The 27,956-nt window shown below is 37.6% G+C and overlaps 1 protein-coding gene across 1 annotated transcript; it reads right to left on the bottom strand.

Moving 5' to 3' along the window:
- Positions 1-7: 7 nt before the first annotated feature.
- LOC114510643 (zinc finger protein 93-like) lies at positions 8-27,859 on the bottom strand. Its single transcript, XM_036013231.1, has 6 exons — positions 27,109-27,859; positions 26,676-26,973; positions 23,666-23,792; positions 23,115-23,207; positions 4,127-4,200; positions 8-3,504 (listed from the first exon to the last, which is right to left on the bottom strand). The coding sequence occupies exons 2-6, from the start codon at positions 26,688-26,690 to the stop codon at positions 1,861-1,863; spliced, it is 1,953 nt and encodes a 650-aa protein (XP_035869124.1). The 5' UTR covers positions 26,691-26,973; positions 27,109-27,859; the 3' UTR covers positions 8-1,860.
- Between the last annotated feature and the right edge of the window lie 97 nt (positions 27,860-27,956).

The following is a 27,956-nucleotide window of genomic DNA, read 5'->3' as shown; positions in this document are numbered from 1 at the left end:
ATTATTCTTTATATCTATTATATGTGCACTTTCCATGATTTAGATTGCTCACTAGAGCAAAATTTTCTACAGAGTAGGTTCTTCAGAGCCCAAAGGTAGAGGGGAACTGTTTCCACATCATTACTTTCACTCTGATCTGAGGTGGGTCTCTTGTAGACAGCATATCTATAGGTCTTGTTCTATTCCTTCAGCTACCCTTTGTCTTTTGACTGGATTTTACTATATAGTGATCTGACAGCTGTGCTTTTGTGGTTTTCAGAATGGAGGTTAATTATTTAGCAAACATGGAAATACAATAATTTTATGGTCTTAGAAGTCAATCGATATTCTCTCTCTTCCCTCCTTTCTTCTGTCTATAAAATCAATAAACTTATCCTTGGGTGAATAGTTAAAAAAAGAAATGAGTTGTCTATGCTTTTTCAGATATCCCTGATCACTTTTTTATTTCAACCACATCATCTCATCTGTCTATGGCTACTATGAAGATACATCAAGGTTTTAATAAACTGCCACCATATTTTCCTTAAAGAGAGTTATTGGAAAAAGAACTTAAATTTCATAATGCTCCATAACCTTACACGGATGCAAAAAAGATGCTCTTCATGGTGACATACAACAACATTTTAAGTCAACCACAAACAACATCTCCATTTAGATTTTTTCATACATTGTGCATTATGTCTTCAATCTCCCATGTAAAAGTAGATATGAGTGAAACTCACCTAATATACAAGAGTTCACAGATCTTTAAAAAAGCAACATTCAAACTCATCACATACACTAGGAATAAAAACATAGTAACATTAATTATTATGACAGTGGAATAATAAATATTTCTTCTCAAAATATCTAATATACTGTCAATATAAAATAGAATACACTGTAATTATACATATAGAAACATCCATCCCCTTGATACTCTGAAGCAAATAAAAGTCCTTATCTGAGTCTTTAAAAATTGGATTATTCTGTGTAAGTATTCTGATTTATAGTAATACCTAAAACCAACTGTTGACCTTCCTTCTGTAAATTCAGTGATATTTTAAAATTCCTATTCAATTACAAACTTTTGCAAATTATTTACATCTTTAAAGTCACTTTAAGGCCTAAGTTGTTTGGGCTTTTGTGAAATGTATAATGTGGACAAGTCTTTCATCTTTTATTATGAATATAGAATTCTTCCCCAGTGTGCAATCCCTGATATTGAGTGAGGTTCTAGGTCCAGCCATAGGTGTTCCACATTCTTTACCTTTAAGGTTTCTCTCTAGTGTGAATTTTCATGCATTGAATAAGCTATGAATGCTGAATAAAGTCTTTTCGCCTTCTTCACAATTGTATTGTTTTTCTTTAGTGTGAATTCTAATGTTTAGTAAGGTTTGCATCCTGGGTAAAGCTTTGGCCACATCATTTTTATTTGTTAGTCTTCTATGCAGTATTAATGATCAAATATTGAGAAAACTATGATTGAGGATAGAGACTTGGGAGCATGTGTTATATTTATAAGGCTTATTTTTCTGATGCTCTATAGGCTCGAACAAAGGTTAAATATCTTGCCAAATTATTTACATTATTATTATTATTATTATTACTCTCCAGCACAAATTCTTCAGTGTTGAACAAGTTTTGAACACAGGTTAAAGGCTTTGCCACATTCTCTACATTTGTAAGGTTTCTCTCTAGTATGAATTCACTCCTGCTGGGTGAGATACCACTGCTGATTAAAGGCTCTGGCACATACAGTGTATAAATTCTCTGGTGTTTGTGTAAGAGGCCAGTGGTAATTAAAGGGTTTGCCACATTCTTTATATTTGTAAGGCTTCTGTCAAGAATGAATTATCTGATTTTTAGAAAGATTCACTCTCAAGCAAAGGTTTTACCACACTCCTTACAACTGTAAGGTTTCTCTCCAGTGTGAACTCTCTGATGTACAGTAAGTTTTGAACGCTGGGTAAAGGCTTTGTCACATTTTCTACATTTATAAGGCTTCTCTCCAGTATGAATTCTGTGATGTTCTGTAAGAGTCGAGGAAGCTCTAAAGGCTTTGCCACATTCTGTACATTTGTAAGGTTTCTCTCCAGTATGAATTCTTTCATGTCGGGTAAGACACCACCGCTGATTAAAGGCTTTGTCACACTTTCTACACTTAAAAGGCTTCTCTCCAGTATGAATTCTCTGATGTTCAGAAAGGGTTGAGGATGCACTAAAGGCTTTGCCACATTCTATACATTTGTAAGGTTTCTCTCCAGTATGAATTTTCTCATGTCGAATAAGACACCACTGCTGATTAAAGGCTTTGGCACATACACTACATATATAAGGCTTCTCTCCAATATGAATTTTTTGATGGTGAGTGAGTTCTGAGTGATAGATAAAGGATCTACCACATTCTCTACATTTGTAACGTTTCTCCCCAGTATGAACTCTTCTCTCATGTTCAGTAAGATATGAATGCCACTTGAAGTCTTTCCCACATTCTCTACATTTGTAAGGCTTCTCTCGAGAATGTGTTATTTGATGTTTAGTAAGGTACGAATACCACAAAAAGGTTTTTCCACACTCCTTACATCTGTAAGGTTTCTCTCCACTATGAATAATCTGATGATGAATAAGTTTTGAGGAGCATTTAAAGGCTTTGCCACATTGTCCGCATTTGTAAGGCTTTTGTCCATTATGGTTTCTCTGATGGCCAGTAAGGGTCGAGGACTGGCTGAAGCCTTTACCATGTTCTCTGCATTTATAAGGCTTCTCTCCAGTATGAATTCTTTTATGTTGAGTAAGTGCTGAATGCTGGCTAAAGGTTTTGCCACATTCTCTGTATTTATAAAACTTCTCTCCAGTATGAATTCTCTGATGTTCAGTAAAATCTATGGACTGGATAGAGGAGTTGCTACATTCTCTGCATTTGTATGGTTTCTCTCCTGTGTGTATTCTCTGATGTTTAGTAAGCTCTGAGTAGCAGATAAAGGTTTTGCCACATTCTAAACATTTGTAAGCCTTTGCTCCAGTATGAATTCTCTGATATTTAGTAAGTTTGGAAGATGGGCAAAAGTCTTTGCCACATTCCCTGCATTTGTAAGGCTTCTCCCCAGTATGAATTATCTGATGTATAGTAAGACCTGAAGGCCAATTAAATGTTTTACCACATTCTTTACACTTATAAAGTTTACCACTAGTATGGCTTTTCTTATGTCCATTTAGATTGAATATTTGACTGAAGACTCTCCCATACTGATTACATTTGTAAGCTTTCTCCCCAGAATAAATATTGTCTTGTTCAGTTTGATTTGAAGATGGCTTCAAAGATTTGACATATTTACTTTGTTTGCTTGTCTTTTCCACTACAGTCGAAATAATCTGATGAGTACTGTGACTTGACTTTTGGTCAAAGACTTCACAATGGTTCTCTGGAAGCTGAGTTCTCTGATGTTTATTAGGATTGGACTCTTGGTTAAAGTGTTTCCAATGTTCATTGAACTGATAACTTCTGTCTCCATTATATGTACTCTGGTAACACTGAAGATAGAAAGGGCTTTAGTGACAGCTATAATTTGATTAAACATGTACACTTATTTCCAAATAACTATTCTTTGATAGCAATTAAACCATGATGGTTGTATTAAAAAACACTCCATGTTTATAAAAATTATAGATATTGGAATACAAAACATTTAATGATGGGAAAACAATGATTTCCTGATAAAGGGATTGCCAATTTCATCACATTTTAATTTTATATGTACACTATAAATCTAAATTTTAGGCATGACTGACTGAAAGTTTAATCCTATCCTACATTTTAAACAATACAAATGGTTATTCACATCATGGATTATATGAGTTCCAAGATTTTCCATATTTTCCTTTCCAAGAATATACATCTTTAGAAATTTTTTTTTCAGTCTTCACACAGAAATTCATTGATCTGCAAATATAACTGACTTAATGTGAGAGTTTTTCCAAATGTGTAGTATCTTTGACTTCCTTAGGTAACAATAATTTTATTATGAATAATTGTCCCAGGTTAGTTCTGTTCATATTAACATCCTTTCTTCTTGTCACACTATTCTTCAAATTCAAAGGCTTGCATTAAGTGTATACTATCAAAGCCACACCTTCCATATCTTACCAGTATTATTTTAGAGAATAAGTCTTCTATTCCTGGCTTTCGTAACAAGGCTTGGTTGTCTTCAGATGACATAGCTGAAAGATAGGAAATCAGTTTTCACAGTTATGACATTCAAGTGATTGTACTTTGAACTTACCAGCAATTATACACAAAATTACATTTCTGAGTATTCCAAAAGCAAGTGAACAGTTCAAAGCAAGCCCACAAAAGGTACAATGAAAAAAATCACATCAAAGTGAGACAAAAAGTTGGTTATAATTGCTAACAATACTGCTCAACCCCCATGGCACACACTGGCAATATTGTAAGAAAACTCCCAATTCCCAGTTTCTTCTCTGGAGAGAAAAAGATAACAGTACAGTGTGTTCAATGACTCACTGTTTTGTAGGTTCTTGAAGAATGTGTTTCTGTTTTGCACCACACAGAGTGCTAAAAAATGGCAATACACGGTGAACACATTATAGTAGCAACTAAAAAAAATGAGTAATTGTTCAAACACCACATCTCTATAAGACTAAAGACAGATATCAAGAACAGAAAGTCACCATGGGATCTGAGGAAGAAACAGAAAGCACTTTGAACTTGGAACTTGCACAAAAGAACAAGAACATGCATCCCCACCACAATTTATTCCCATAGAACACAAGTTCATAAAGCCTTGTTATTTAGAATCTGAACCTCAACAAAGATATCAAGACAAAGAAAAACAGATAGTGTCCAATCAGAAAAACAATATAAATCTACAGAAATTCATACTACATTAATAAAAATATCTTACCTCAAAAAAGAATTGAAAGCAACCATATTAAAAATGGGAAATTAGATAAAACTGACAACTACATAATAAAAAACCGAGCATGACCAAAATGAAAGTGCAAAGAGAGAAAATGTAAAATTAAACCAAACAGAAATGGGAAGCTGAAAAACAGTATCAAAATTTTAAAATACAGTAGACTCATCACAAAAGATGTGACCAATTTGAAGAATCAAACAGCTTGTGTATACTTCATTAAAAATTTCAATACAAGGAAGCCAACAAAAATATGGAACAGTGAAGAGAGCCTAAGGAACTCATGGGAAACCAACAAATTGACCACTTTGCACATTAAGTAGACCCCATAAAGACAGAGCAGTGAAATGGAGTATGCAACTTATATGCAAAATTAATAGGTCAAGATTCTGAAATCTGTAGAAAGAAAGAGACATACAAATTCAAATGGCTCACTGAATGCTAAATAGGATAAATGAAAAATGTCAACAGAAAGACATAGGGAAAACATTATAAATACCAGACAACTTTCCTAAAAGCATAAAAAAAATTTTGACATGGGAAACACAGCTCCTCTAAGATCATCAGTGGCTTTCTCAGCAGAAACCTTATGAAAAAGAAGAGCATGAAATAAAATACTGAACCAATAAAAGAACAAAAACTATCAAGCAAGACACATCAACAATGGAGAAAGAAAAAGTTTTCCAGCTCAAAAACACTGAAAACTCTCTCACCATTGAATCTTCCCTATGAAAACTGAGTAAGAAAATACTTCCAGATGTATCAAAAATTTCCAAACAACACTAAAACATATGAACATATAAAGATTTGTTGTACATATAAATATATACACCAATACAAAAATGCACAGTGGTATAATCATGAAACATAAATCATTTTGATTTCTCCTACAGAACTTTAAAAATAAAAGCAACAAAATCTCAAATCTATGTTATAAGTACACAGCATAGAAAATATAATGTGATTTCAATAACATAAGTGACATAAGGGGTGGAGATGGCAAGTAATAGTTTCTTTTTTAAGGTTTTATTTATTTTTAGAGAGGGGGAAAGGAAGGAAAAAGAGATGCAGAGGAACATCAATGTGTGGTTGCTTCTCGTGTGCCCCACTACTGGGGACCTAGCCCACAACCCAGGCATGTGCCCTGACTGGGAATCAAATGAGCGACCTTTTGGTTCACACATCTCCATAATCAATCCACTGAGCTACACCAGCCAGGGCAAGTAATAGAGTTTTTGTATGCAACTGAACAATCAGTTTAAAGCATAATGTTATAACTTTAAAATGTTTTAAGTATCTCCAATGGTAACAACAAAAATGGAAAAGAAGTAAAATCTGTTAATAGGTGACAGAATTATGTATTAGAAATCACAGATTCATAATTTCTAAAAAAAAAATCAAACAAATTTCTCAAAAGATATAAAACCATGAAGTTAGTTGTGTTCCTTGTTACTGTAAACAAAAATTAATATAAAAACAAATTAAGGGACTTCCGGCAAGATGGAGGAACAGGTGGACGCACTGTACCTCCTTGCACAACCAAGAATAGAACAATGATGATTTACAGGCATAATTTCACTCAGAACTGTCAGAGGATTTATCTGAATCGAAGTTGGACAGCCAAGAAGTTGAAGTAGACCCGGACATCCAGACTGGTAGGGGACAACGAGCCAGGAGGGCACTGGGCTGGCGCGGGTTGGCGGCGCATGGAGGTTGGGGGATATTTGGCGCAAAATCAGCACGACAGCCATCTGGGGCGCAAGAATGCAGCGGTGATCCCTGAGTCCGCAAGCTGCGGCTGGGGGAACCAGTGGGGCAGCGATTGTGGACCAGGGCGGAGCTTACAGCCCAGGATCTCAAGCAGGGAAGTGTCTGAGCCCAGGAGAACGGAACTGCCACCATCGTTCCCTCTCATCCCCACTCCCGCTCCCGCCCCCACATATAACGTCACAATCTAGCAACTGGGGTGCCCAGCCCCGGTGAATACCTAAGGCTCCGCCCCCCACCATAACAACAGTGATCAGACTGGAAAAGAAAAAAAATAATAATAATAATAGGAGAGACAGGGAAAGACATAAGATATGTTTCCAGCAGAACAGATCAGTCCCCCAGGACTCATCCTTTTGAGCGACCAAGAAATAGCCAATTTATCAGATGCACAGTTCAAAACACTGGTGATCAGAAAGCTCACAGAACTGATTGACTTTGGGCGCAATTTAGATAAAAGGATGCAGGTTACCATAAAAGAGATGCAGGAAGATACGCGGAGGAGAGCCAATAGTGAAAGGAAGGAATCTGAGTCTCAAAACAATACAGTGGACCAGAAGGAAGATAGAATCAACCAAGCAGGAGAGCATGATGAAATAAGAATTCAAAAAATCGAAGAAAAGCTTAAGAGCATCCAGGACACCTTTAAATGTTCCAACATCCGAATTATAGGGGTACCAGAAGGGGAGGAGCAACAAGTGGAAAAGTTATTTGAACAAATAATAAAGGAGAACTTCCCCAGTCTGGCAAAGGGAACAGTCTTCCAAGAAATCCAAGGAGCGCAGAGAGCCCCAAAGAAGTTGGACCCAAGAAGAAACACACCAAGGCACATCATAATTACATTAGCCAAGGTAAAAACAAAGGAGAGAATCCTAGAAGCAGCAAGAGATAAGGGGACAGTCACCTACAAAGGAGTTCCCATCAGACTGTCAGCTGATTTCTCCAAAGAGACCTTACAGGCAAGAAGGGGCTGGAAAGAAATATTCCAAGTCATGAAAGACAAGGACCTACATCCCAGATTGCTCTATCCAGCAAAGCTCTCATTTAGAATGGAAGGGAAGATAAAGTGCTTCTCAGATAAGGTCAAATTAAAGGAGTTCATCATCACCAAGCCCTTATTTTATGAAATGCTAAAGGGATTTATCTAAGAAAAGAAGATAAAGAAAAGACATGTATAGTAAAAGGACAGCGAACTCACAATTATTAACAACCACACCTAAAGCAAAACCAAAAGAAACTAAGTAAACAACTAGAACAGGAACAGAACCACAGAAATGGAGGGCACATGGAGGGCTAGCAGTAGGGGGGTGGGAGGAGGAGAGAGGGGTAAAAGGTATAGAGAATAAGTAGCATAGAATGTAGGTTGAAAATAGATGGGGGGCAAGAATAGTACGGGAAATGTAGAAGCTAAAGAACTCACAAGTATGACACATGGACATGAACTAAAGGGGGGGAATGTGGGTGGGAGAGGGGGTACAGGGTGGAGGGGAGTGAAGGGGGAAATGGGACAACTGTAATAGCATAATCAATAAAATATATTAAAAAACAAATTAAGAATGTAATTACATGAACAATAATATAAAGGACAATAAAATACTTGGGTGTTTACTTAATGAAGGAGATGCACAACTTGTATGATAAGAAGTATTAAATATTGCTGAGTATAATTAAAGAACTCAATAAATGAACTACCCATGCCATGATCTTATATTAGAATGCTAATAGCATAAGAGGTCAGTAGTACCAAAGGTAGACTTAACATCCAAAGCATTTCTATCAAAATCCCAAAGACACTTCTGGCAAAAAAAAATTGGAAAGCTCATCCTAAAATTAATATGGAATGTCACAGGACACCATGTAACCAAAACAATCATGGAAAGAAAGTGTAAAATTATAGGCACTATGCTTTCAGATTTTAAACTGTATTCTAAGCTGCTGTTATCAAAAAGTGTAATACAGACATTAATAGAGGTAAATAATGAAGCACGGTGGACATGGAGCCTACATACAACTTCTGGACAAGGTCAAATGACCTTAAACAAGCCTTCTTGTACCACAATATAAGAAAAGGATATTTTCATAAATCAATAGTGTTGAGAAAATTGGATATCCATATGTAAAAGAATGAATGAAGTTGAACCGTTACCTAACACCATAGATAAATATTAAATCAAAATGGATAAAACATTTAAACATAAAACTAATGACTCAATCTACTCTAAGTTATGGAAAAGATTTTATGACATTTAAATTTTTTACTTATAAAACCAAAAGCAAAGGTAAACAAAGCTAATATAGTCATACGGGATTGAACAAAATATAAAAACTCCTACACATTTAAGCAGATACTCAGTGGAGTAAAGAACCTAGGAAATGGGAGAAAATTTCTGCAAATCATATATCTAATGAGTAGTTAATATCCAGAATATATAAAGAACTTTTACAAAAAAATGAAAAAAGAAGTAACACAATTTTTAAAATGGTCAAAGGTATATAATTAACTAATCTATAAGAAAAAATGTGTTAATACACAATGAGGAAAGACAGAGTTTTCAAAACATGCTGCAAGAAAAACTAAATACATACATGCAAAAAATTTAAAACTAGACCACTTTCTGATGCCATGTACCAAAATAAACTAAAAAAATGATTAAAAATTAAAATATAACACCTGAAATTATGAAAACATTGGAAGACAGTCAATAAACTCTCTCATTGCTCTTACAAGTATATTTTTTTTAGATATGTCTCCCTAGGCAAAACAAACAAGAAAAATAAACAAGTGAGACTAAAAGTAAATTTTTTTGTACAGGAAAAAAATACAACAAAACAACAAAAATATGACCTACTGAATAGGGTAAGATAATCACCAATAATACCTCTTTAAAAGCTCAATAGGCAAAATATAAAAGAAACTCACACAACTTAACACCAAAAAAGCCCAAACAATCCAATTGAAAAATGGGCAGAGGACCTGAACAGACATTTCTCCAAGGAGGACATGAAGATGACCAATAGATACATGAAAACATGTTCAACACCATTCATTGTCAGAGAAATGCAAGTGGATACCACAATGAAATATCACCACACACCTGTCAGGGTGACAATCATTAATAAGTCAACAAATAACAGGTATTATTAATGTTGTGGAGAAATGAGAACGCTAATACACCATTGGTGAGATTATAAATAAATTGGTGCAGCCATTTTTTTTCCCAACCACCCCCCTGCCCCGCCCTGCCCAGTGCAGTCATTTAAAAACAAGGTGGAAGTTCCTCAAAAATTTACAAGCAAATACCACATAACAGGACCATTCCATTTCTGGGGATTTTTTTCAAAGAATATGAGGACATGAATTCAAAAAGACATATGCACCCTTCATCCACTGCAGCATTATTTACAATGGTGAAGATAACAAACTGAAAAGAAAAACACCATTTTAATAATGATGCTGTACAATTTGGAATAAATTAAATGTCACAAAATTTATCTCAACTTCACTTCAAAATGTGTTTTAGATTATTTCTTTATCCCAGAAACAACACCTAGAGCAAATATAACTTCCATGCTATTGAATATAAACCAAAGTTAATTTTATATACTTCAGATTTTTTCAGGGCAAATTATTAACCATGTTTTTCAATTCATAGTATTAAGATTTAAACTCTCTAGTGTATTAAATCAAACATTAGGGAGCCCTAAAACTGCTCTTTAAGAAAGTCATTCACGGGGGGGCTAAGATGGTGTCAAGTAGGAAAGAGCAGATTCGGCTTCCCTCTCCTCAGGGGAGAAAATCCTGACCGATCTATGGAGTAGAGAAACAAGCAACCAACATACTTCAGCATTTGTGAAAATAGGGGACCAAGGATTGTGACGGAACTGAAAAACTGGACCCTAAGAAGAGTGTGGCAACAAGAATAGGTGGAGGTGGTGAACACTAGGATACCCACTGGAAGAGGAAATGCAACAACAAAGGAACCACTAACAGATAACAACAGAAGAAGGTGAAAGAGGGAGCAGTAACCACACAAACTTCAATCCAGGGCCTATCTGGAAATACAACTAAACAGTAGGGAGAATACAAACAACTGAACAAGAGCAAGAGAGAATTCTTTAAACCTTATACATATGGAAGAACCAGCTTCAACAAAATCTTCCCTCACCAGCACAACAAAATACAGGAGGTGGTGGACAGAGTGACCTGCATTTAACGAGCTGGGGGGAAGGAACCACCAAAGAAAGGCCCAACAACAATCAAAAACCAAAGGCAAACACAAAGCCAACTTAAATGACAGCCCAAGACCAGTGAGCTAGGGAGATCAAGGAAACAGCACCACTGAAACTCACTGCTATTCTACTAAAGAAGTTCACACCACAAACCCAGGAAGCCAGAACAGATCAATTTAAGAAACTGAGGCTAACAAGAAGAGTCTCACAAACATTGGGAAGACAAAGAAACAATCCCCAAACGAAGGGAAAGGAGGAAGCCTCAGAAAGAATGCTGAATGAAATAGAGGCAATTCAACTATCAGATATAGAGTTCAAAGCAATGATCGTCAGGAAGCTCAATGAGCTCACAATGAGCTACCAGAAACTACAGGGAAGCTACAATGAACTCACTGAAAACTACATCAGCATAAAAAAGGAAATAGAAACTCTCAACAAGGGCCAAGAGGACATGAAGAATACAATTTCTGAACTGAAGAACACAGTAGAAGGAACGAAAAGCAGGATCGATGAAGCAGAAGATCGGATTAGCGAGCTAGAGGACAAAGTAGAAGAAAACACCCAGAAAGAGCAAGAAAAGGAAAAGAGGCTCAGAAAGAATGAAGAGGGATTAAGAGAAATGCAAGACAATATGAAATGTAATAATATCTGTATAATAGGGATACCAGAAGGAGAAGAAGAGCAAGGGATAGAAAACCAATTTGAAAAAGTAATGATGGAAAACTTCCCTAATTTGATGAGAGAAAAAGTCAGACAAATCCAGGAAACACAGAGAGTCCCAATCAACAGGAACCCAAAGAGACCCACCTCAAGACACATCATACTTAAAATGGCAAAATTTCAAGACAAAGAGACAATCTTAAAGGCAGCAAAGGAGAAACAGGAAGTAACATACAAGGGAGCCCCAATAAGGCTAACAGCTGACTTCTCAATGGAAACACTCCAAGCCAGAGGAGAATGGCAAGAAATACTCCAAGTAATGAGAACCAGAGGTCTGCAACCAAGGCTACTATATCCAGGAAGGCTCTCAATCAACATAGAAGGCCAAATAAGAAGCTTCCCAGACAAAAGAAGTCTAAAAGAATACACCTCGACTAAACCAGCTCTGTAAGAGATGCTAAAGGGACTGCTTTACAGAAAGAAAGGAAAAGAGAGAGTGAGAGAGGAACACATGTACATAAAAGGCAATGAATAAGTACCTATCAATAATAACCTTAAACATAAATGGATTAAATGCTCCAATCAAAAGACATAGAATAGCTGATTGGATAAGAAAACTTGACCCACATATATGCTGCCTACAAGAGACCCACCTCAGGATAAAAGACCTGCACAGGCTGAAAGTGAAGGGCTGGAAACAAATTTTCTAAGCAAATGGACAGGAAAAAAAAAGCCGGGGTAGCAATATTCATACCTGACAAAATAGACTACCAAAAAAGGACCATAAAGAGAGACCCAGAAGGTCACTTCATAATACTCAAGGGAAGAATCCACCAAGAAGACATAAATATTGTAAATATATATGCACCCAACATAGGAGCACCCAAATACATAAAGAAAATCTTAGAGGACTTCAAGAAAGATATTGACAGCAGCACAATTATTGTGGGGGATTTTAATACCCCACTATCAAAAATGGACAGATCTTCCAAACAAAATATCAACGAAGATATTGTGGCACTGAACAACACCCTAGATGAAATGGGCTTTACTGATATAAAAAGAACCTTCCACCCCAAAGAAGCTAAATACACATTCTTTTCAAATGTACATGGAACATTTTCAAAGATTGACCACATGATAGGACACAAAACAAGCCTCAACAATTTCAAAAAAAATTGAAATCATACCAAGCATTTTCTTGGACCACAAGGGACTGAAGCTAGAAACCAAGCCCAAGGAAAAAAAACCTAAACACTAAAAATCATGGAGATTAAATAGCATGCTATTGAACAATGAATGGGTCAAGAATGATATTAGGGAAGAAATCAAAAGGTTTCTGGAAACAAATGAAAATGAACTCACAACAACCCAAAACTTATGGGACACAGCCAAGGCAGTCCTGAGAGGGAAGTTCATAGCGATACAGTCCTACCTAAAAAAGTCAGAAGCATTCCAAACAAACAACCTAACCCTATGTCTACAAGAACTCAAGGAAAGGAACAACAACAAAGGCAGCCCAGAGCAAGCAGAAGGAAGGAAATAACCAAGATCAGAACAGAATTAAATGACATAGAGACTAAAAGCACAATTCTTTTTTTTTTAATATATTTTATTGATTATGCTATTACAGTTGTCCCATTTCCCCCTTCACTCCCCTCCCCCCCTGTCCCCCCTCTCCCACCCACCTTCCCCCCCTTTAGTCCATGTCCATATGTAATACTTATGAGTTCTTTAGCTTCTACATTTCCCGTACTATTCTTGCCCTCCCCCTATCTATTTTCAACCTACATTCTATGCTACTTATTCTCTATACCTTTTACCCCTCTCTCCTCCTCCCACCCCCCTGCTGCTAACCCTCCATGTGCCCTCCATTTCTGTGGTTCTGTTCCTGTTCTAATTGTTTACTTAGTTTCTTTTGGTTTTACTTTAGGTGTGGTTGTTAATAATTGTGAGTTTGCTGTCCTTTTACTATACATGTCTTTTCTTTATCTTCTTTTCTTAGATAAGTCCCTTTAGCATTTCATAAAGTAGGGGCTTGGTGATGATGAACTCCTTTAATTTGACCTTATCTGAAAAGCACTTTAGCTTCTCTTCCATTCTAAATGAGAGCTTTGCTGGATAGAGCAATCTGGGATGTAGGTCCTTGTCTTTCATGACTTGGAATATTTCTTTCCAGCCCCTTCTTGCCTGTAAGGTCTCTTTGGAGAAATCAGCTGACAGTCTGATGGGAACTCCTTTGTAGGTGACTGTCCCCTTACCTCTTGCTGCTTCTAGGATTCTCTCCTTCGTTTTTACCTTGGCTAATGTAATTATGATGTGCCTTGGTGTGTTTCTTCTTGGGTCCAACTTCTTTGGGGCTCTCTGCGCTCCTTGGATTTCTTGGAAGACTGTTCCCTTTGCCAGTTTGGGGAAGTTCTCCTTTATTATTTGTTCAAATAACTTTTCCACTTGTTGGTCTTCCCCTTCTGGTACCCCTATAATTCGGATGTTGGAACGTTTAAAGGTGTCCTCGATGGTCTTAAGCTTTTCTTCGATTTTTTGAATTCTTATTTCATCATGCTCTCCTGCTTGGTTGATTCTATCTTCCTTCTGGTCCACTGTGTTGTTTTGAGATTCAGATTCCTTCCTTTCACAATTGGCTCTTCTCCGTGTGTCTTCCTGCATCCCTTTTATGGTAATCTGCATTTTTTCATGTAATTTGGATCCAAAATCCACCAGTTCCATGAGCTTCCTGATCACCAGTGTTTTGAACTGTGCATCTGATAGATTGGCTATTTCTTGGTCACTCAAAAGGATGAGTCCTGGGGGTCTGATCTGTTCTGCTGGAAACATATCTTACGTCTTTCCCCGTGTCTCCTATTATTTTACTTATTTATTTATTTTTTCTCCGGTCTGGTCGCTCTTGTTACGGTGGGGGGCGGAGCCTTAGGTGTTCACCGGTGGTGGGCGCCCCAGTCGCTAGCTTGTGACGTTATATGTGGGGGCAGGGGCGGGAGCGGGGACAGGAGGGATCAATGGCGACCCTTCCCTTCTCCTGGAGTCAGACACTTCCCTGGGCTTCTGGGCCGTGAGCTCTGCCCTGATCCCCAGTCGCTGCCCCAATGATTCCCCCAGCTGCCGCTTGCGTACTCAGGGATCACCGCTACACCGCTGCGCTCGCTCCTGCGTCCCGGATTGCTGTTGCGCCGATTTTGCGCCAAATTTCCCCCGACCTACACCCACCTGCGACCCGCGCCAGCCCCACGCCTGCTCGCTCGGCTCGTAGTCCCCTACCAGTCTGGATGTACGGGTCTACTTCAACTTCTAGGCTGTTCGACTTCCATTTAGATAAATCCTCTGACAGTTCTGATATTATGACTGCAAATCATTGTTGTAAATTATTGTGGTTCTGTTCTTGGTTGTGCGAGGAGGTACGGTTCGTCCACCTATTCCTCCATCTTGCCGGAAGTAAAAAAAAAGCACAATTCTAAGGATCAATGAATCCAAGAGCTGGCTCTTTGAAAAGATAAACAAAATTGACAAGCCTTTAAGCAGGCTCATCAAGAAAAAAAGAGAGAAGACCCAAAGAAACACAATCAGAAATGAAAGAGGAGAGATTACAACAGATACCACAGAAATACAAAGGATTGTAAGAAATTACTATGAAGAACTGTATGCCAGCCCTGGCTGGTGTAGCTCAGTGGATTGAGCGTGGACTGGGAACCAAAGTGTCCCAGGTTCGATTCCCAGCCAGGGTACATGCCTGGGTTGCAGGCCATAACCCCGAGCAACCGCACATTGATGTTTCTCTCTCTCTCTATCTCCCTCCCTTCCCCTCTAAAAATAAACAAATAAAATCTATATATATATAAAAAGAACTGTATGCCAAGAAATTTGAAAACCTAGATGAAATGGACAAATTTCTAGAAAAATATAATCTTCCAAAATTCAGTGAAAAAGAAGCAGAAAGCCTGAACAGACCAATAACAACAAAAGAAATTGAAGCAGTAATAAAAAAAACTCCCAACACACAAAAGCCCTGGACCAGATGGTTTCACAGGAGAATTTTACAAAGCATTTAAGGAAGAACTAACCCCTATCCTTCACAGACTATTCCAAAAAATCCAAAAGGATGGAAGACTCCCAAACTCTTTTTATGAGGCCAACATCATCCTAATTCCAAAACCAGATAAAGACACAACAAAGAAAGAAAACTTCAGGCAAATATCACTGATGAACATTGACGCTAAAATCCTCAACAAAATACTGGCAAACCGCATCTAAAAATACATTAAAAAGATCATACAACATGACCAAGTGGGATTCATTCCAGGGATGCAAGGATGGGACAATATTTGCAAATCAGTAAATGTAATACATCACATAAACAAAAGCAAAGACAAAAACCACATGATCATATCAATAGATGCAGAAAAAGCATTTGATAAGGTACAGCACCCATTCATGATAAAAACACTCAGCAAAGTGGGAATAGAGGGAGCATTCCTCAACATAATAAAGGCCATATATGAGAGACCTACAGCCAACATCATACTCAATGGGCAAAAATTAAAATCTTTTCCACTAAGATCAGGAACAAGACAAGGCTGTCCACTTTCACCACTTCTATTCAATATAGTACTGGAAGTTTTAGCCACAGTGATCAGACAGGAAAAAGAAATAAAAGGCATCCAAATCGGAAAGGAGGAAACAAAACTGTCACTGTTTGCAGATGACATGATAGTGTACATAGAAAATCCTATAGACTCCACCAAAAAACTGCTTGACCTAATAAATGAATTTGGCAAAAAAGTGGGATACAAAGTCAATATCCAGAAATCAAAGGCATTTCTGTATACCAACAATGAAACAGAAGAAGCAGAATTCAAGAAAAAAATCCCATTTGAAATAGCAAAAAGAAAAATAAAATACCTAGGAAGAAACCTAACCAAAGAGGTAAAAGAACTGTATTCAGAAAACTACATAACACTCAGGAAAGAAATTAAGGAAGACACAAACAAATGGAAACATATACCGTGTTCATGGATTGGAAGAATTAATATCATCAAAATGTCCATACTACCAAAAGCAATTTACACATTCAATGCAATACCTATTAAAGTACCAATGGCATATTTCACAGACATAGAACAAACACTTCAACAATTTATATGCAATTATAAACGACCCCGAATAGCTGCTGCAATTTTGAGAAAGAAGAGTAAAGTAGGAGGGATCACCATACCTGACACTAAACTATACTACAAGGCCACTGTATCAAAAGTGCCTGGTACTGGCATAAAGACAGGCACATGGACCAATGGAACAGAACAGAGAGCCCAGAAATAAACCCAAGCCTCTACGGTCAATTAATATTTGACAAAGGAGGCAGCAACATAAAATGGAATAAAAATAGCCTCTTCAACAAATGGTGTTGGGAGAACTGGACAGCCACGTGCAAAAAAAAAGAAACTCGAGCACCAACTTACACCATATACAAAAATAGATTCAAGGTGGATAAAAGACTTACATATAAAGCGTGACACCATTAAAGTCCTAGAAGAGAACGTAGGTAGGGAAATCTCAGATATTTCACGCAGAAACTTTTTTACTGACTTGTCTCCTGGAGCAAGGGACATAAAGGAAAGAATAAACAAATGGGACCTCATCAAAATTAAAAGCTTTTGCACAGCTAAAGAAAACAGTATCAAAACAAAAAGAGAACCAACTGTATGGGAAAACATATTTGCCAATGATACCTCAGACAAGGGTTTGATCTCCAAAATATATAAAGAACTTACACGACTCCACTCTAAGAAGACAAGTAACCCAATTAAAAAATGGGCAAAGGACTTGAACAGACACTTCTCCAAGGAGGACATACAGAAAATCCAAAGACACATGAAATGATGCTCAATATCGCTAGCTATCAGAGAGATGCAAATTAAAACCACAATGAGATACCACTTCACACCAGTCAGAATGGCCATCATAAACAAAGCAACAAACAAGTGTTGGAGAGGCTGTGGAGAAAGGGGGTCCCTAGTGCACTGTTGGTGGGACTGCAGACTGGTACAACCACTATGGAAGGCAGTTTGGAACTTCCTCAGAAAACTAAAAATGGATCTGCCTTTTGACCCTGCAATTCCACTGCTGGCACTCTATCCTAAGAATACTAAAACACCAATTCAAAAGATCCTATGCATCCCAATGTTCATAGCAGCAGAATTTACAATAGCTAGGTGCTGGAAGCAACCTAGATGCCCATCAGTAAATGAATGGATCCAAAAACTATGGTACACTTACACAATGGAATTCTATGCAGCAGAAAGAAAGAAGGAGCTCCTACACTTTGCAACAGCATGGATGGAGCTGGAAAGCATTATGCTAAGCGAAACAAGCCAGGCAGTGAAAGACAAATACCACATGATATTACCTTTAACAGGAATCTAAACAACAAAACAAAACAAAAAAAACTAGCAAAATATAACCAAAGACACTGAAATAGGGGATAGTCTGACAGTGACCAGAGGGGAGAGAAGAGGGAATCTCAGGGGGGAATGGGTAGGGTTTACAGGAACAAATTTGGAGGACACATGGACAAAAACTAGGGGTGGGGGGTAATAGGGAGGGTTGGGTGGGTGGGCTGGAATGGGAGTAGGGGGGAGAAAACTGTACTTGAACAATGATTAAAATAAAAAAAAAAAGAAAAAGAAAATACCTAGGAATAAACCTAACCAAAGAGGTAAAAGAACTGTATTCAGAAAACTACATAACACTCAGGAAAGAAATTAAGGAAGACACAAACAAATGGAAACATATACCGTGTTCATGGATTGGAAGAATTAATATCATCAAAATGTCCATACTACCCAAAGCAACTTACACATTCAATGCAATACCTATTCAAGTACCAATGGCTTATTTCACAGACATAGAACAAACACTTCAAAAATTTATATGCAATTATAAATGACCCTGAATAGCTGCTGCAATTTTGAGAAAGAAGAGTAAAGTAGGAGGGATCACAATACCTGACACTAAACTATACTACAAGGCCACTGTAATCAAAAGTGCCTGGTACTGGCATAAAGACAGGCACATGGACCAATGGAACAGAACAGAGAGCCCAGAAATAAACCCAAGCCTCTACGGTCAATTAATATTTGACAAAGGAGGCAGCAACATAAAATGGAATAAAAATAGCCTCTTCAACAAATGGTGTTGGGAGAACTGGACAGCCACGTGCAAAAAAATGAAACTCGAGCACCAACTTACACCTCATACAAAAAGAAATTCAAGGTGGATAAAAGACTTACATATAAAGCGTTACACCATTAAAGTCCTAGAAGAGAACATAGGTAGGGAAATCTCAGATATTTCACGCAGAAACTTTTTTACTGACATGTGTCCTAGAGCAAGGGACATAAAGGAAAGAATAAACAAATGGGACCTCATCAAAATAAAAAGCTTTTGCACAGCTAAAGGAAACAGTCTCAAAATAAAAAGAGAACCAACTGTATGGGAAAACGTATTTGCCAATGATACCTCAGACAAGGGTTTAATCTCCAAAATATATAAAGAACTTACACGACTCCACTCTAAGAAGACAAGTAACCCAATTAAAAAATGGGCAAAGGACTTGAACAGACACTTCTCCAAGGAGGACATACAGAAGATCCAAAGACACATGAAATGATGTTCAATATCGCTAGCTATCAGAGAGATGCAAATTAAAACCACAATGAGATACCACTTCACACCAGTTAGAATCGGCATCATAAACAAAGCAACAAACAACAAGTGTTGCAGAGGTTGTGGAGAAAAGGGTCCCTAGTACACTGTTGGTGGGACTGCAGACTGGTACAACCAGTATGGAAAGCAGTATGGAACTTCCTCAGAAAACTAAAAATGGATCTGCCTTTTGACCCTGCAATTCCACTGCTGATACTATATCCTAAGAACACTAAAACACCAATACAAAAGAACCTTTGCACCCTGATATTCATAGCAGCACAATTTACAATAGCTAGGTGCTGGAAGCAATCTAGATGCCCATCAGTAAATGAATGGATCCAAAAACTATGGTACACTTACACAATGGAATTCTATGCAGCACAAAGAAAGAAGGAGCTTCTGCCCTTTGCAACAGCATGGATGGAGCTGGAAAGCATTACGGTAAGCAAAACAAGCCAGGCAGTGAAAGACAAATACCATATGATCTCACCTTTAACAGGAACCTAAGCAACAAAACAAAGAAAGAAGCAAAATATAACCAAAGACACTGAAATAGGGGACAGACTGACAATGACCAGAGGGGAGAGAAGAGGGCATTTCAGGGGAGAATGGGAAGGGTTTACAGGAACAAATTTAAAGGACACATGGTCAAAAGCTAGGGGGAGGGTGGTAATGGGAGGGAAGTGGGGAGGGTTGGGTGGGTGGGCTGGAATGGGAGTAAAAGGTAGAAAACTGTACTTGAACAATGATTAAAATAAAATTAAAAAAAAAAAAGAAAGTCATTCATGGACCTTCTCTGAAGTATCTGTTGTAATATCTATGCATCATTCCTATCATTCTTGATGCACATCTGAGGGATGTTTGTATCCTCCATTAAAACACATACACACACCATATATATATATGTACACACATATATATTAAATCATTTTACAACAATAAAAATGACCAGATTCAAAGAAACAAAAATATCAAGTGTTTCCAAAAATGTGGAGAAACTGGACCCTATACAGTGGTTGAATGAAAATAAATTGGTATAAACAGTATGAAAAATGTGGTGGTGTTTGTCAAAAAATTAAAAATAGAATTATCCTATAATGCAGCCATCTGACTTCTAGGTATATAGCGAAAAAAAATCAAGGGAGAATCTGCAAGTGACATATGCACAGCTGTGTCCACTATGTTATTCACAAAAGATTCTAATAGGTGGAAGCAACCCCAATGTCTATGGATAGATAAATAGATGAAGAAATTGTAACATACACATACAATTTAATACAACTCTGTCATGAAATAGAACCACATCATATCACCTGACATCACAAAGAGAAACCTTGAGGACTTTTTTTAAATGAAGAAAGAGACACTACAGGATTCCACTTAGGTAAGTAATCTAATGGAGTCCACCTGGTAAAAAGAAAAAGAAAGTAGTTACCTGGGCCTTGGTTTGAAGACAAATGAAGAAGTGATTGTTTAAAATAGATATGGTGACATTTCTGCAAGATGGATGCTTCCAGAGATTGAATGCACAACAAAGACAGTATACTTAATACCACTGGGCTCTATAGTTACAGATGGTTAAGATGGTAGATTTTTTCTCACACAGTTTTTAACAAAATTGAAAATAAACAACATCTAAAAGAGAGAGTTATACAACATTTCAAAAACTACCTTCAATTTTAAAAAGTCTTTCCCTCTCATAAAGAGAATACAAATTCATAAACAGATATAAAATTAAGACTATTTTCATACCTATGTAACTACACTAACCATTAACCAAGCACAGAAAGACACAAGATAAGTCATTAATAAAGTAGGGTAAAGCTAACCAAAAAAACATGCACATAATTTCAATGGCAATAGACATATAGCTGATTCATATTTGAATTAAGTCCCATAATGTCTTAAGTGTACTGAGTATCATTTACTTTGTAATATATAAATAAAAACCAAAAATGCAAAATAAATTTCGGGAAACTACTATAAAAACAAACAAATACATTGTTATGAAATTGGAAAACAAGAATGGAAAATTTAAATCCAGAAATCTGAGTACTATCAGTACATAGAAGTACTATTAAAAAAGAATTCTTCTATAAACTATAAATTCCAACTGTGAATGTGACTCCATGAACAGCAAGCATTGTGCATCACTGGCATGTGTTATACAACACAAAAATTTCACGGAAAATGCATTAAAATCATTCAAAAATAGCTCTAAAAGTAATTTTATAAAGAAGTATTTAAATAATCCAAGAAGTTTTTTCAGCTGTTAATATATTTCAGCTATTCTTTTGTAAAAATTTATTGCTGTGCCCTGGCTGGTGTGACTCAGTGGATCAAACGCCAGCCTGCGAACTGAAAGCTCATCAATATGATTCCTGGTCAGGGCACATGCGAGCCAGGTCCGTAATTGGGAGCATGCAGGAGCCAAATGATCGATGTTTCTGTCACAAGTTGATGTTTCTCTCCCTCCCTTCCCTCTCTCTAAAAATAAATAAACATAAAAAAATTTATTGAGGTGACATTGGTTCGCAAAAGCATACAGGTTTCAAACCTACAACTCAAAAACTCATCTGCACACTGCTATTTCAGCTATTCTTACACAAAATGTGTAGGCTGCAATCCATCCTACAGGGAAAAAAAACCCTTCATTTCTAAATAAAAGAATAATAGCAAACTTGTAAAATATGCAGAGAATAACTGATGATTAAACTAAACATGTGAGATTGAGTATACTATCATTAAAAGACATGCTGAATAAAGATTCAATTGTTAAAAAATGCAAGCTAAAAAGAAAAAAAGACATGCTGAGGAAAACAAATAAAAAACCTAATCATTGCTTTTGCCTGAACTAAACTTAAATTGAGGGACAAAACATTTTCCTAAATATGAAATGTCTAATTCTGGAACTCACTTCTTACCAAAGGAGAACACTTGAGCATATTGTATCAGCACTTCCGAATGCCAAGGCAGAAATTTAACAAAGATCTAATTACAAAGTGAAAACACATCAGGCACAGTCCAAACAAGAGAGAATGGTAAAATGATAGAGATAAAGAAATCAGGTAACAATAGAGATCTTCCTACGTGTTGAGCACTGTTCTAAGGACACCTATGGCAGTAACTTATTGAGGAATTTTATGAGGTAAATGTACACAGTCCACTATTCTAACATGGAGAAATGGTGAATACAGACCAGAAATTGATGTTATATAATACAAAGCAAAAAGGCAAAAGGGCATTTTGAAGTAAAAGAGATCATTAGATTTCCTGATGTTCATTGTGCTGTGATGAAATCACTGAGTCTAAACTCTGTAGGGTCTTGTGTGAAGCCTCCACAGGATTAGAAATAATAAATCAGAAAACATGACACCTGTCTCCAGGTTTCCGGGGATTTCTGCACCAAATTCCAGGGTCTCAACCTCTTCCTTCATAAACTCTCTACATGAGACCAAAAGAAAAAAAAAAAGCTTAACATACAATTCCTCAGCATCATGCACAGATATTCCTAGGTCCCCAAAGCAATGGAAGAGGAGCCAGACCATGGCAGCCCTCACAGATAAAGGCGGGTCTTTGCCCCCACAGCTAATGTGATGATGGAGGTCACTAGAACAGAGCAGAATCCTGAGAGGATATAGCAGCAAGGGACATTTTGCAGATGCACTGTCCCTATTTCTATGACAGCAACAGAAATAAACCTGGGCTTCTCAAAATCTTTTCCACTGAAGCAGAGCTTCTCAAATCACACGTCAGGGTCTAGCTTCCTTCGTGGCCTTTGGACCTCTCACCTGTGTCACCAGCTTCCCCGTTCCCACCTACCTGAGAGGGCACATGTCTTTTTTCCCTTCACATCCCAGCGCTCCTTTATTTTCTCCAAAAAGGTGACCAGGACTGGCTTAGAGACAACAAGACCTGTTTATCAGAAAAAAGAACATGAGTTTTGATAGAGATGCTCCCATTTCCAATCTAGTTTGTGCTCAAGTAAGAAGACATGGTATAATATTAGAATATTCTAGAAAATATTCTAGAATATTTTCCAAAATACTGTTTTCTGTTAGCACATTAATTATTCTAGACAACATGTAAGGTCTTCAGACAATAGGATTCTATTTCACATATATCACAAAGCTTTTCTTTTTCTTTTTTTAAATGTTTTTTTATTTTTTCTTTTTTTTATTGTTGTTGAGTGACAGTTGTCCCAATTTACCCCCAAGCTTTTTTTTCCTACACCAGAAAATCCCCATTTCTTTCTTGAGACCAGGGATCTAAAAGTCTATTGTACAAAGCAAAAGCTACAAGGAGACGATCTCCTCATGAAAGAAACAAACCCTGTGGGTGGAGTTGGAACTCTGAAAGGAAGTCATCCTCACCCAGGGAGACCAGGTTCCTGTAGTTCTCCATCATCACATCCATGTACAATTTCCTCTGAGCTGGGTCCAGGCATTCCCACTCCTCCAGAGAGAAATCTACAGCCACATCCCTGAAGGTCAATGATCTCTAAAAGAAAAGACATTTACCAAGGGGCCACCAACAGAATTCATAATATAACCCAACTTGAAAACAGTGGTTTTGACCTAGGAGAGTATACTGAATCATCCAGTAAGATCACTGTGACTCAGTAATATTTTCTAATGTATCTTCTAACACTGAGAAAGGAGGATGTCACGTCTCCACAAATCCAGCGCAGAGATAGTACTTTTCAGGAAAATGAACTTTAAAATGAAGGCATCATCCTGACCACTGTGGCTCAGTTGGTTGGGTGTCACTCTGCAAAGCAAAGGGTTGCTGGTTCAATTCTTGGTCAGGGCACATGCCTGGGTTGGAGGTTCGGTCTCCCGTTGACAGGCATGTGAGAAGCAACCAATCAATGCTTATCTCCCTCTATTTCTCCCACCCCTCTCCTCTCTGAAAAGTTAAAAATTAAAAAAATTTTAAAAATAAAATAAAATGAAGGCATCAAAAGAGACACATGGATTTCTAAGAGTTATAATTGTATCATTCAGAATCAATTGTGTATATTTTTCAGGTGGAGAAGACATGGTAAGTTGGAAGTGTAAGGAGTTGAAGTTTAACACAGACAACAAAGAACTGCAGTGTTTTTTTTCAATTTTATTTATTTATTTCTAGAGAGAGAGGAAGGGCAGGAGAAAGAGAGGGAGAGAAACATCAATGTGTAGTTGCCTCTCGTACACCTCTCTGCTGGGGACCTAGCCTGCAACCCAGGCATGTACCCTGACTGGGAATCAAACCAGCTACCCTTTGGTTCTCAGGCCCGTGCTCAACCCACTGAGCTACACCAGCCAGGGCTTTTTTTTTTTTTAAGATTTTGTTTATTTTGAGAGAGAAGGGAAGGGAAGAACTGCAGTTTTATAAAAATGCAGATTCTGATTCAGGAGTTCTGGGATGAGGCCTGTGCTTCTTCAACAAGCTCACTTTTTACTAATGATGCCAATGTCTCTGGTCTACATGCCATACTTCTGAATAGCACGAAAAAGAAAACAGAGAAATTCATAGATGACTTGCAGTTGAAAGAGTTTCATAGAATTTACAGTTCTCATAAAACAGGAAGCATAGCAACCAAAATCCTTTTTGATAATATCTTATATGCTAGATATCATTCCAACAGTTTTGTATATAATTTTTAATATATGATCTGAGAAAAAGATTATTTTTATGTTATAAGAATATTTTGTGAAACTTCCAGTAAACAGTAGATCTTCAGTTTTAATTCAATTCTAGAATTTTTCAGAAAGAACACAGGCCAACAGGCACAAAGAATGTCATGAGCATTCATGGCAGTTTCTGTAACTGAGAAGAATAACAGAAACATCCTAAGCAGGAAAGGAGAAAGGAGAAAGAATAGCTCAAAGAACGTTAACATTTTATTCACATAGACATACATATGGAAACTAAGAGCATGTTAACAGTGACAGGGAATGGAATTTTTGATTCTGCAAATCTCATCAATCTTTTTGTGGATGATACCCTGTGTTTTATAAACACAATAGGGAAAGGAACACATAATAACAAAGAATAATAAGTTACAGCTATTGTTTTCCAGTCTTTCATTTCTTTAAAAATTTTGATGTACCATTTTTGGTGAGCTATACCTTAGAAATTTTACTGACTTGAATATACATTAATATGATTCTTGTAAATTTTCATGAAACTACAAAGAGGAATAAAGTAAAGTATGTCTGTAACATGACTGTAGAACATTATTAAAATTTATGGGAACTTAAAATGTTTAACCTGATTGGTTAAAGCCTCCCCACAGCCAGTAATCTCTTGGAAATTAAAAGTAGGGTCTTCAGCCCTGGTCAGGTAGCTCAGTTGGTTAGTGTGTCAACCTGATACGTCAACAATCTGGGTTCGATCTCCAGTCAGGATACATACAAGACTCAACCAATGAATGCATAAATGGAACAACAAATCAATATTTCTCTCTTTCCTTTCCTCTCTCTCTAAAGTCAGTAAGTACAATAAAAAAAAGTAGAGCTTTCATTTTCCAAAGCAAACAGAAACTAAGACAACAGAAATAGAAGACAACAATGTCCAGATAAAATGTGACAGTTTTTTCATATCTTTCAATAATTCCCTGCTAGACCCTTGTTAATGATAAAGAGAAACTGTTAACTCCATAGTGAAGAGAGCACCTCAGCCAAGTGAGTATCAGGGGGACTAGAACAATGGATATCTGGTGACTGAAGCAAAAGGAAGGATGTGTCATCACTGCTGTGACATTACTGGCAAAAATACATAAATAAGGAAATCATAACCTAAATATGATCACAAAAGTCATTAGTTTTTGCAAATCTAATGCCTTCTCACACATATGTTCTGTAACTCTACAATGCATTTAAACAGTAAGTCTTTCTGACCAAACTAGTGAGCAAGTCTCTTCTAACCTTCTTTGTCAGAACTTTCTGAACTAGCCTGACCAGTAAAATTTGCATTTTCTTACCCCTGCTCTTCAGATCTCATGAGGTAGCTACATGAACATAAAACTTACATGTCCCTTCATTGATACCTAGGCCTCTGATACCATCTCAGTAGGGATGTGGGACACGGATACCTTCCCAGGTTAATCTGTCACAGAAGGGATGTGTTCTGTGGTTGAGGGTCATTAATTAAAGGTGGGAATTCTTCATGACGTTGGGAAGGCTGGATAAAGAGAATGTAGAGAAGCCTCTGGGACAAAGGAAAAAACTATATAAACTGCTGACCTGGACAATCACAACAAGAAAAGAAAAAAATAATTAAGTGAAACTATCACTAGGAAAAAACATCACAACTAGAGAATAAAAGGTTGCAGGTTCTAAACCCACTGATGTTAAAAAGAAAGCAGACACAGCCTCTGATTCAAGTCGTATCTTTTACCTGAAAAGCAGCCATGTTGTCCTGGTCCTGGTCCTGCTCTGGGTTGTTTTCTCAGGGGACGATGTGCTGAGGAGTCATGTCTGCATTTTGAGGATGTGCCTTCAAAGACGTCCACACAGTCACTTCCTCCACTTCCACCACACTCACAGGCAGAAGGACCTGGAAAGCTGAAAAGGCCACTCTCTCCTGTCTTTTGTCATAGAAGAGTCAGGAACAATAAACTTCTAGGTGGAGACCACACTGCCAGTTTTTTCTTGGTTTTCAGGTGCTTTCTCCTTCCACAGATGTCCATAAACTCCTAGAGCAATGAGAATGTGTGCTACTCTCCTGAACCCTCAGCCCCAACAAAGCACCCCATTATCTCCTCTAAACAAAGATTGCTCCCCACTCTAAAAATGCATTCGGAAGCCCTCCTGCTAATCCCTGGGCTCACCTGAGCATTACCTGGAGCACCTCATTAACAAAGATGCTCCATCCCAAGTAGTTGACCAACTCTGTGGGGGCACACACAGTTGATGTCATTTCCTAAAACTCCTCAAGTGAGCTAATGGGAACCTGGAGGGGAACCATTTAAGTTTAATGAGCATGATGATCCCTTGGGGATCAGGGCCCCACTCTAAGTTATGGTTCTGCAAGTCAGCAGTGAGGACCATGACATGGCATCTTTACCTACTTCCCTTGAGGTGCCTGCATTGCTCCCCCAGAGCTGATTTCAGTAGCACTGGGTGACAGATATCAGACCCAGCACACCTGAGACATCTGGGCACTGGAAGGACTTGAGGCAAAAACTTCTAGAAGACTAAGTTCCCTGGTCAGATTCCCAGGGGCAGAACTTGTTCTGCAACGGGCACAGCCACATCTATGTCCACTGAGCACGGGAAGCAAAAGGAGAAATGGGCACAGATTAACCATCTGCTAGGAAGGAACAGCTGCCTTTGAAAATGTTGCCATAAATGTAGACTTGATGATACACAGAGGAAATCGTAATACGTGTTTAGTAATAAAGCAGATTATATCTGAATTCAGAGATCAGCATTTTTTCTTTGTTCTGTGTGTGTGAAAGAATTTTATGAATTGTGAAGACACAATTGTAGTACCTAGCTATAGGTATATGATATATATATTTTTTCTTCTATTTTTAAGAAGATTGTATTTATTTATAGAGAGAGGGGAAGGAGGAAGAGAGGGAAAGAAACGTCAATGGGAGAGAGAACCATCAACCAGTTGCCTCTCCCACACCCCCAACTGGGGACCTGGTCCACAACCCAGGCCTCTGCCCTG

The sequence above is a fragment of the Phyllostomus discolor genome, chromosome 12 (assembly GCF_004126475.2).
Source record: "Phyllostomus discolor isolate MPI-MPIP mPhyDis1 chromosome 12, mPhyDis1.pri.v3, whole genome shotgun sequence".
Classification (NCBI taxonomy): Eukaryota; Metazoa; Chordata; class Mammalia; order Chiroptera; family Phyllostomidae; genus Phyllostomus; species Phyllostomus discolor.
The sequence above is the reverse complement of the archived record's forward strand: the minus strand, read 5'-3'. Positions and strand labels throughout refer to the sequence as shown.